Source organism: Salvelinus alpinus, chromosome 10 (genome assembly GCF_045679555.1).
Source record: "Salvelinus alpinus chromosome 10, SLU_Salpinus.1, whole genome shotgun sequence".
Taxonomy (NCBI): domain Eukaryota; kingdom Metazoa; phylum Chordata; class Actinopteri; order Salmoniformes; family Salmonidae; genus Salvelinus; species Salvelinus alpinus.
In genome coordinates, this window is record NC_092095.1 from 27,383,821 (window position 1) to 27,395,743 (window position 11,923).

Sequence of the window (11,923 nt, forward strand, 5' to 3'; positions counted from 1 at the left end):
AACAACAGGAGCAGTCTCAGAATATCTGCTACCAGTTGACCTGTCGACATTTAAAATGTGATTTTAAAGGAGATAGGTATACTTACAATCTGCAAAGTAGGAGCTAGTATCGATCTTCCACACAATCTGGCCCTTGTGGGAACCGTTCACTCCCCGGTTCTTATAGTCCAGAAAGTTCTCCGACAGTCCCTCATCTAAATGAACAGGAACATCATACACAATGTAACAGTATATATTGTAGCTTCTATATTATTTTGCATGCTCACTGTAATCAAAGGTTACTGTGAACTTGACAAATGTCAGTGGGGAAAAGGTATAAACCTCCCACTGGACACACACTGGTTGAATCAACATTGTTTCCATGTCATTTCAATGAAATTACGTTGAACCAACGTGTACTAGACGTTGAACTGACGCCTGTGCCCACTGGGATTAGTCTAACAGGCAAAGTTTGGACAATCATTCTGATGTTTGGAACTGGTGTAGACTTGACTCTTGCCATTGACTCATCAGAAGCTCCACCCACCTATGAGGTACATGCCGATCCAGTCCCCGGCGTCCACCTCCTCCTTGATGTCCCAGCAGATGAGCATGTCCTGGGACTGGCCGATGGCGTAGTGGGAGGTGCTGACGGTCAGCGTTGAGCGGCTGTCCGAGGTGACCAGGTCAGCATCGCTAGTAGAGCGGGGCTGCAGCGCCAGGGCGGTGGCGTGGTCGTGCCGGGGCCCACCATTGGGGTACTGCTCGGGGCTGTAGCTGTAACGCGCCCCAGCGTCCTTGCAGCGCCGCCGACTCTGGGCGCTCCGCGATGGCGACGCCATGGCGGCCAGGCCCAGGAACCTGTTCTGGTACAAGTTCTGGAGGGAGGTACAACACACACACTACTGGGTAATGTAATTACCGGAAGATGTGTTGGATGTTTCATGTACGAGATAATATAGCTACCCTGTCAGATGTAAGTCCAGCAACTTTAAATAGTGAAGTAAATTAGGGACATTGTTGCAGGACTACATAGATTACATTCTGACTGGGGTACATTTTCTGTTAAAAAAAAGGAAGTAAAATGATCCATCATATTGGACAGATATACAACGTCACTGATACCATCCCTTCACAGTGTGACTACATAGAGTATACATAGTGAAAATATTTCTGCCAGTACCAGCTTTGAGATGGGTGTGATGAGATTGTAGGGCACTTTGCACTACCCATTGCCAATCTGCTTAGACATCGAAGCTCTTTCGCGTGGCATTAAAAGACAGATAAGAGCAAATGTAAACACAAGTGAATGCTCCTCGCTCAATCAGAAGATTCAGAGCCGTTCCACCCAGCGGCAGTTGCAGCCATTTGGCACTCCGTTCCACATCACCATAAACATGGAGGTTGTTAACTGTTAGCAGCAGGACAATCACAGTAATTCATAGGAGCTGGCAGAAACATTTGGGCAAACACACTCATTTGTAATGGACGCTAACGATGTGTGGGAAGAGTGTGGGGGAATGGGTTCCACTGATGGAAATGTTAATCTGATGGTAGAGCCATGAGGTGCAATCTGGGTCTTGTTCAGTAGGGAGTGAACATTATGAATTGTTTTTAAACTGGGAGGTGTTAGTACAACTTGTCCCATGACAACACAGATTGTTCCGTTACTGTTGCAAAACGTTTTAGTGCAGTTTGCCCCACTGAACACTGCCCTGGTGTTGTAGGTTGTTAGGGGTTGTCCACCACAAATTAGTAAGTGAATGGTCTGTCATCCAGCCCACCAAGGTCAAGGTGGGGAGGTGTACACACTGTATACATTCCATTCTAACGAGCAACCATTACAGGTGCATTCTTTTGCTGAAGGTTGTGACTGATTACATGATAAATATGGATCCTAAAATGATGACCTTGGTTTGGTAAGGTTTAGTTTAAATGGGTCTTTTCCCCATTGGATGTGGGTTTGGTTCATTATAGTGGTGAAGGCCTATAATTGGAAGAAGATAGGGAAAACAATATAATCCAGTCTGATGTGTCTTTGCATCGCCAAAGCCAGCTCCTCCTAAGGAAGCGTTCACATCCTTGCACAGTGAGTGCAATGATGAACGAGGCTACGTTTGCCTGTGTGTGTTTTGATCACACAAACCCCCCACACTCCCCAGAGATCCTTATCTTTTACATGCAGAACATCAATATAGGTATCTGGCCTAAGGGCACCCACAGACACAATCCTCATAGTAAACAGCCTGGAGTGAACAATCCGTGGTGTAGCCTACATGCAGTGACAACATAAAAAGTCCTATCTGTGTGTTGGAAAGCAGCCCTCCCACAGTAGAAGAGGTATTGACAGACAGCTCTGCCTCTAGAGACACCTGGCAGTCTAACTCCCACTACGAAAGAACAGCCCAACTTCTCAGTGAGATTACCATCACCTTACTCAGCTTTAGGCTGGTTTACTCCAACACATCTTCAGTGAAAAGGCCTGATCCTTGCTAACACTGAACAGCGTACTTGGTTCTCTAGTTTCAGTTTAGAGTCATTCAGAATGCAAGCAATGGGTAGGGTCAGTTAGGGCCAACTGTAGGCCAATTAGTCTGTTTAATAGTGATACCAAAACATCACTGCACATCTCGTACTGTATGCTGTCATTCTTACATTTAGTGGGGGGGTTGTTTGTAGGTTAGTTAGTTGGTTTAGGTCATTGTCTGTCTATTTCAATGCTTGGAGTTGAGCACCTTGCCCATCTAAGCACAGCCAGGGGTAAGAACCCAAGAAGAGGCATCAATTGGCATTGGACACTGGACCTGGGTACTTTATTTGTAACACCATATGAGACACAGCTAGAAACACAAACACATTGAGTGAAGACACCACAGACGGACCACGATGCTGCTATGGAGCGCAGCATGGTAGGTGTGATGGCTGATGGGTAATGGTGACGGCACAGAGCGAGGAGGACACTGACCTTAACACTACACAGGTTCAGCAGCATTATGTGTCGTCAACTCAAAGCACATCAAATCCTGAGGAAAAGGTAATGGGATTATTTAGCATGGAAAGCAACACAGCGCAATCACAGTTTATATGATTGACTATATGATTGATTACGTGATTAAATGGTATTTTCTGTAGCATATCCCTAAATAACTGTGTTTCTATCACTGTAGGGTTACATAGTACATAGTAGCTGTGAACTGGTGGGTAGGGACGCCACTTCTCTTTTTTCAAAACATAAACATACAATAGGTAGCCATTTAAAACTGGATTATACAGATCAGATGTGTGAAAACGTGAACACTTATATACTGTATAACAGAGATTCAGTTATGGGTGGGGGGGAATCGATACAATATTGGGATATTATTTTTGACGATATAGGCTATCGTATCCTTTTTACAATATTGCAATATAATTTTTGTATTTTTTCTTCATAGCCTGTTCTCCATCTTCTTTTTAAATAGGGGGCCAATTTATTTTAAGCCCTTTTATTTCCATGACTGATCAAAACTCATTCTCATGGCTCTCTCTTGTCCCTCTGCTAGCAGATTTATGGGGAGCAATACAGTATGTTTGGAACATCGACTCGCAATAAAATCACAATATTGATATATAGAATCGTGAGAATTGCAATACATATCGTGTCGCCACCTAAGTACCGTGATCATTTCGTATCAAGAGGTCCCTGGCAATGCCCAGCCCTATCATAAATGCGTAAAATACTGGAAATAGCATAAACTGGAGATGCTAGTGGCATGAGAAAGCGAGCAGTAGCTCAGGAGTTTTCATACTTCATCTTCATCAGACAAAATATGAATCATTGAGACACAGAGCATTATGACAGAGACAGACAAACACACACAGATCAAGGACATACTGACCATGTTAAAACAGACAGACAGAAAAAGACAGGAAGAACCAGAGACAGAAGCAGAGACGTAGACGCAGATGCAAAGAAACAGATGCGATAAGAAACAGGACAACAAGAGCGTAGATCCTTCGCATATAGCCTAGAATCTATACATACGGCAGCAAATACATTGCTTCAAGTACATCAAAAGACAGACAACCCCATGTGCATTTGCTGATGACCACAGGACAGTTAAGTAAAAACTAAACCTGCAGAAGAAAGTTAGACAAAACAACCAGGGCTGTCGTTCTCTTAGTATCTCTTCCTTCTATCTCTCTGCCTCTTCCTACAGCGCTTAAGTGAATTAAACAGCATATGAGATGCACGGCTCATCGGGTTTCAAATGTTATTTGTGCTAAGTGGGAGCTAAGCACGTTTCTATTCTCTTCTGGAGGAGCCGGGGCGCTCTCGTCAGCATTGATCGTTCAGTAACAAGGCTAATGGAGTCGGACAACAGCCGAGAGAGAGAGGTGGAGAGATATCCTTCCACCGTTGCTAGTGTGGGACTACTGGTGGTGAATTCCCCTGATCTCCAGGAAACCACCTGATAGGCAGACAGAAACACTTCACTTAGCCTACATTCAGCATAAAACATGGTATTCTAGCTTCACCTACACATCAGTGAAATACAGAAATCTCTTTTTATTTGTCACATGCTTCGTAAACAACAGGTGTAGACTAACAGTGAAATGCTTACTTACAGGCCCTTCCCAACAATGCAGAGAGAAAAATAGCACAAGGAATAAATACACAATGAGTACCAATAACTTGGCTATATACACGGGGTACCAGTACCGAGTCCATGTACAGAGGTAATTGAGGTAGATATGTACATATAGGTAGGGGTAAAGTAACTAGGCGAAAGGATAGATAATAAACAATATCTGCAGCGTACGCGGTGAGTCAAAAGTGTTTGTGCAAAAGGGGTCAATGCAGATAGTCCGGGTACCTATTTGGTTAACGAATTAGCAGTCTTATGGCTTGGGGGTAGACGCTGTTCAGGGTCCTGTTGGTTCCATCGGTAATGCTTGCCATGCGGTGGCAGAGAAAACAGTCTATGACTCGGCTGGCTGGAGTCTTCGGTTTAAGAGCGTTGGGCCAGTAACTGAAAGGTCGCTGGTTCGAAACCCTGAGCCAACTAGGTGAAAAACTGTCCATGTGTCCTTGAGCAAGGCACTTCTCCTTAATTGCTCCTTTAAGTCGCTCTGTATAAGAGCATCTGCTAAAAATCCTGAATAAAAAGATATAGGGTCTTGTCTTAGGATGTATACAGATAATGAGTGTGTAGATGCTTTTCTGTATAGTGCAACAGTGCAGCAAGGACGTGATAGGCTGTAACCGGGCCAGAGGTCACAGTTGAATTGTACTGTCGAAGGAGACACGGATCACATGAGCGCACCAGGGAACAGGGTTCCCCACTCACAGGCTGACACTTTAGGCGGGAATCCAATGAGACACTGCTGGGTGAATCTCAATAGTTTTTCCTCTCTCCTTGACTCTTTCTCAAAATTGTCATAAGCAAGCGAGGAGAGCAATGGAGGTTCCTCTCCTCAGATGTTCTCCTCGCCTCCCCATGACAATTTTGAGGAGGTTGAGAGAGGGAAGGAAGAGAGGACAGCTGAAGAGGACTAGAGGGACTCCACTCACTGCCTCCCTCCTTTGAGACAGCACACAGAATCACAACAGTAGGTCCACACTTTAACATTCACACCCAGCACTGTGTGAGTATTAATCCCACTCTGACAATTCATTGGAGGCGGTTAATGCTAAACTCCATTACAGATTACACAACACACTGCCGTGCATTCTCATCATGGGAGATCCATGCACCCAGTGTTATTCCCATGCCGTGTCAGGTCTAAAGCCCTGTGGACCTCATTAGATAGATAACACATCCAGCAGTGCGCTGTGTCTCGGTGGGTTTAACAGGGTACCACATCTCCAGAGGGAAGACATGGCTTTCATTTCTACCAGGGCTGCTTCCTGCCTGACACTGGCATAATTAGCCCATATAATTACATTTGAGAAAGAGCCATCTGAATTCCGTTCACATACAGACGGAATGGCTGTTGTTTTATGGGGCTGACACTTACTCTTTATCTATCTAGGTTCACCCTCAACAACACCTCGGATAGCCTCGTGGTTAATTGCCCCTGACTTATCCACACAGATAATGGTAATCTTCCCACGCTCTTTCTTCAAATGTTAATAGAAAGAAATGGGAAGATACTGTAAGAGGCTTCGGTCTTTTTCCTACTCAGCCATGAAAGTATAGTCTAGAACAGGGATGGGCAACTATGATGGAGGTTTGACTCGTTGGTCTCTTTGTTTTGATTCAAATAAAGCGCTACGTTCATCTGTACAAGTACAGTATTTGCATACATACACAGCACAAGGCCGTATATGTGGATTTATGGACTTGAAGCATGTTACTATTTTATTGGACACCAGATATTGAATATCAATATCTGTCGGAGAAGGCATGCAACACTATCAGAGCAGGGAAACAGAGTACATCTACTCTTTCTGCTCTACCTCTTTTCACATAAGAGACAACTGGAAATGTTCCTACGATAGCCATTTTTGTACGATATCTATTGCTAGACGGTTTTAACACACAATCCCAACCTGTATTAAACGCTACTGAGAAGTGACTCTCTCTACGCATGTCAGGTTGACTGTTCACATTCACCATCCTCCTAACATTGTGATGGCTCAAGGCAGCTCTACAAGTTGCTGCTGTCTTCCTGCCATGGTGTTAATAATCCCCAAGATGGCTGCCCCATGCGGAGTCTCTTCCTCATTGAGGTAGGTACTGTAGGCCTGTGTGCTTTCATTGACTCATTGTCAAGGGTTTACGTCATTCTACCCTCACAGCAAAATGCGGGCCGTGTGAGATTGTGCTATAGCCTATATTTTCCAATGAAGAGCTGACGAAGTCTCATGTGAAAATGGTTTCACTCTAACCAACTTCCCTCTGACGTCAATCCAACATATTCCCATCTGCATGAAATACATCTGTTCTCAATTGAAGTGAAAAGTGTTTCCCCTGGGTTAATAAAGGATGGCATACTGTAGGTTGACTCTGACCGTTCTTCCCCAGTCATTTTCTGCGTTACACATATTGAAGGCCCAGTGGGCAGCGGACCAAAAACAAAAGTTCCTCGTCTGAACAGGCTTTTCAAGTCTATGAAGCGTAGCATTTAAACTCCTTTCTATATGGGTCAGCTTTTGTCTAAGAGAGTATTTTATACATTGCCTCTGGCTTGTTCTATGTTTCAACATCGTACACAAACAAGCAGATTTGTTTTCATCTACACAGTATTTACATCTCAGACTGATGGCTCGACCAAACAACAACTGGATACAGCCTGTACACAGGCCCCATTGATTTACAGATGTCGGATTTGGATAAACAATTATACATTGGGCAGCAGCTTGATATAAACCAAATCAATGCCTCTAAATCATTGTACTAGCTAGAAAGAGTATGTTTTGTGACCTTAACAGAAATCACTCGGCGTTATTGGAAAACCCTGAGATTAAGGCCAGATTTACAATGAAGTAGAATCTGTTCTTTGGTTCTATATGGACAGAATTCAATCAGCAACCTATGCACCAATAAGACTGTTCTGAAACATTTATAAAGTGTCAGATCCATCCAAATGTGTTGGTCCCAGGCCTGTTCCTAACTAAACCAATCAGATTTGAAATCAGGGTACAAGTTAGCGAAGGACAGGTCCTGGGGGTGATTATTAGAGGTACTGTCTTTTCCTCAAAGCCACCTTCAGACATTTACTGACAGCCGTCTCCACACCAACAACCTCGAAACCTAATTTAGAAACCAAAGCCCCTGCACTACTTATTAGCTCATCATGTGGTCGATGTATTCAGAGTAATTCTTGGCCACCACTGTATGTATGGACTAGTGGTTTGGCCTAGGCCATAAAAAGACTGAACACTCCTTGATGCTCTACACAGGCAGAACCGACCAGTGTCAAAATGTTCCCATTCACTGCATTTCACATCTTTTTGCACTAGAACTGTAACGTGTACACTGAGCATACCAAACATCAGGAACACCTTCCTAATATTGAGTTGCACCCCCCCCCCCTCCTTTTGCCCTCAGAACAGCCTCAATTCGTCAGGGCATGGACTCTACAAGGTGTCGAAAGCGTTCCACAGGGATGCTGGCCCATGTTGACTCCAATGTTCCCCACAGTTGTGTTAAGTTGGCTGGCTGTTCTTTGGGTGGTGGACCATTCTTGATACACACGGGAAACTGCTGAGCATGAAAAACCCAGCAGTGATGCAGTTCTTGACACAAACCGATGCGCCTGGCACCTACTACCATACCCCGTTCAAAGGCACTTAAATCTTTTGTCTTGCCCATTCACCCTCTGAATGGCACCCATATGGCACCCATCCATGTCTCAATTGTCTCAAGGCTTAAAAATCCTTCTTTAACCCATCTCCTCTCCTTCATCTACACTGATTGAAGTGGATTTAACAAGTGACATCAGTAAGGGATCATAGCTTTTACCTAGATTGACCTGGTCAGTCTATGTCATGGAAAGAGCTGGTGTCCTTAATCTTTGTCTCATATTAGAAGGGTTATCCCTTCCCAGACTCTACCCTCAGAGAGACTTCTGAAGTAGTTAATGGTGAGTCAATACACATTTTAACTCTCAGCTTGACTCAGGCTTCCTATGGTGTGAGGTTATGTGAAAGGGGGATACCAAGTCAGTTGTACAACTGAATGCATTCAACTGAAATGTGTCTTCCGCATTTAACCCAACCCCTCTGAATCAGAGAGGTGCGGGGGGCTGCCTTAATCGACATTCACGTCTTTAGCGCCCGGGGAACAGTGGGTTAACTGCCTTCCTCAGTCCCTGGTTCGAATCCAGGCTGTATCACATTCGGCCGTGATTGGGAGTCCCATAGGGCGGCGCACAATTGGCCCAGCGTCGTCCGGGTTTTGCCGGGGTAGGCCATCATTGTAAATAAGAATTTGTTCTTAACTGACTTGCCTAGTTAAAATAAGTAACCTTTTTTTAAAGAAAAAAATATATCACCGCATATTGGCTTTGCTTGAATTGCCCTGCCTTGCATTGTTGTTCAGACAATTAAAAAAAAAAAAAAAACATTTTGAGGTAGGCTATATGATCACACCGGTAATAGATCCGTTGTATTACATGTGAGACACAGCTAAGTGAGCAAACATTTACATAATTTTATTTTTATTTTACTGGGCTGATGGTGCCTGCATCTGATGGACAGTCTCAGCGGAAGGAGAGAGCAGCAGACTGAGGGTCCGCCTCTCAGTGTCCCCCCCACTGACACTGACCGAAAAGGGAACTCCTATGAACAGAGAAAGTGAAATATTCCTTGATATTAAAAAAGATCCTAGCCGCTAATAATAACGCAAGCCTTTGAAATCTCACAGTATCAACTTTGCTGTAGCTTTCTTCTACGCCTGCTACATTACTGCAGACACGGCAATCTGAGCCATCCCATTGGCCAGCAGGAGGCCTATAGTACACTTGATTTCCTCTCCGGGCCTGCAAGGGAAGGTACCTTTAGACACATGAAATGGTTCAAAATCGGAACACTTCACCTACCCGGCGAGCTGGTGTAGCTGAATTGGGTGCATCTACCGCCAACAGTGCGAGAATAATAAAAAAAATTGGAACGCAAGGCTTTATCGTTGTGTTTTTTACAGATATATTTGGCGATTGACTAGAAATGCCTTTGAGATCGACCAGTCATGATCGACCGGTTGGTGACCACTGCTGTGTAGTGTCAGCTCAGCACATGAAGAGAAGGGTAAAAAAACACATTTTGTTTTATGCTAGTAATAATGTACTGTAACTGTAGGGTCTCTTGCTATTTTTTAGCTTGGCAATGACTTTTGTTTGAGAGGGGCAACACCTAGGTCCTAGGGTGTGGTATGCTACAATAAGTGAAAATCTATGTACACTTGACAGATGACAGATGAAACCCTATTAGAACCACTTATCCATCATTAAGTAATGCCTGATGACAGAGGGCACTTCAAATAAGACCAAGCCCTAGTTGCCTGTCAAGGGAGCTTCAGAGGTAGGCTAAACCTCTAATATGAGTTCCATTTCTGCGTGTCTGTCCGCATCACACTCAACCTGCTCTAGTCTATGAGCCAGGTCAGTTACAGCTGAGTCATCAGTAGCCACATTATAACCAGTTCATCCACTATCTCTTGACAGGTCACATTTCACCAGTGTTAAGGTGCATCTAGTCCAGTCAGTGGAGTCAAGGAGGGAGGCTGGGGTTGGCGTGACATTGACAGTCACGTCTGACTGGTTCGGGTCAACGGGAAGAGAAGGGACACTGGGAGAGTGGCACATCCCTACTGGGTCAGACACTGTCAGGTTGATTACAATGGGCTGTTCAGTCTGTGTATCCAAGTAAGCCAGAGAGCAAACCACCTTCCGGTGTGCTGTTGTCTAGTATTTACGGTCTCTCTGTCTGTGAAAAGGAAGATGGAATCGAAGACAACACAGAAATGAGACATTTAGGGTTCCATCAGCTGTTGGCTCAAATGAATAACTCATGGGAGCTTAATTTACTGAAAAGTGAGCTTTTGTTTGTCACCACAACACTTTTATCGACTAGAGCTACTGTATCTCCTTTAGACTGCTTCATCAAATGCTAAGTGACTGACAACTTTGATGAGTTTGGGATAAGGTTGTAACATGGTTACAGCAACAACAAGAACAAAAGTAAACAACATCTGCAGAGTATGTGTCAGTTACACAGATTCTAAATTTCCAATCCAGGAAATGAACACTGTGTAGTGACAGTCCCAATGTCAACTGGGCACTTCTGGCTAAATCCCACTTTCAGTAGCCTACAATGAATTCCGTAGCCTACAGTGAATGAATAATACAATATTTCAGAGCATGTTCCATCAAATGATATTTACCTTCAGTATTGTCATGAAAGTAAGATCACAACTAGGCTCGGTTTGATTATTTCGTGGGGGCATATTATCCCCATTTGGTACAGGGGACAAAAAACATGTTGTTGTTTGTCAACAAACTATACCTGTGAGTGTGGCCCAGTAAACGTGAATGACTGGGGTCTTTTTCAAAGAGAGGATTATGAGGGGAGTCCCACACAAAGGAATAGGGGACCGCCTTGCGTGCTGCCAGAATAACACTCCGGCGGATGCTGTGACATCGAATGAGAAAGTGACATTGACTAAATCCAGATATGCACTGTTTTTGTCACACTGTCAGTAGATTGCCGCAACACATATTCTATCAGTATTATGAGCGAAGTACATCCCAATAAATTCGCCTGCTATGCAATGTATCCAGTTAGAGCGATGCATCAACAAAAGAGCGACAACGCGACATACCTGGGATAAAATAACTTGTCGGTGAATCATACTCCAATTGCGAGCAATAAATCCCAAACGTGACTATCAAGTCGAGCGGTGGATTTCACAGAAATCCATGTTTAAAACGTAGAAATTGAAGCCCAAACGTCCCGGCTGATGTCGACGCATGAGTAGAGCATATTCCCATCCGATAGCTCGTCTCTGGGTACCAAGCGGCAGTACCAATCACAAGCTGTCTCCTCACATGCGCTACTTTGCCTCCGCCTCTCTGCTGTCCCCCCCCCCCCCCCACCACATCCACTTTACTACAGGACCAAACCGAAAGTGTCAGATGAGCTGATGCCATGCACAAATGTCGGTGATATTCGGAGGAAATGCCTGCTAAATCGAGGCACCAGCCTTTCCGAACCATCACACGTAATGCAATACTATTCCCTGGTAAGGTTGGCAATAAACGTTTAAATGGAACACGAAATGCAGGTTGAATTACTGTATAATATCACATCAACTACCATAAATGCAGGGTTCAAATTCCACGTGAGTATCATCTTATTGATCCTGGGTGACTACCTTTTCCTTGCATTAGATGTAATTGATGTGTAGGGTACATTTTATCAGGATAATACAGATTTGTTGTCTACAGTGTAGACATAGGT

The 11,923-nt window shown here is 44.1% G+C and overlaps 1 protein-coding gene across 1 annotated transcript in view; it reads right to left on the minus strand.

Moving 5' to 3' along the window:
* The window catches only part of LOC139531827 (E3 ubiquitin-protein ligase HECW1), a 77,074-nt gene extending 65,614 nt beyond the window's left edge, over positions 1-11,460 (minus strand). The window contains exons 1-4 of the mRNA XM_071328701.1: positions 11,286-11,460; positions 2,945-3,002; positions 527-857; positions 87-194 (exon numbers count right to left, since the gene is read on the minus strand). Coding sequence (XP_071184802.1) covers positions 87-194; positions 527-857; positions 2,945-2,971 — 466 coding nt within the window. The 5' untranslated portion in view covers positions 2,972-3,002; positions 11,286-11,460. The remainder of the gene's footprint in view (positions 1-86; positions 195-526; positions 858-2,944; positions 3,003-11,285) is intronic.
* Positions 11,461-11,923: the final 463 nt, after the last annotated feature.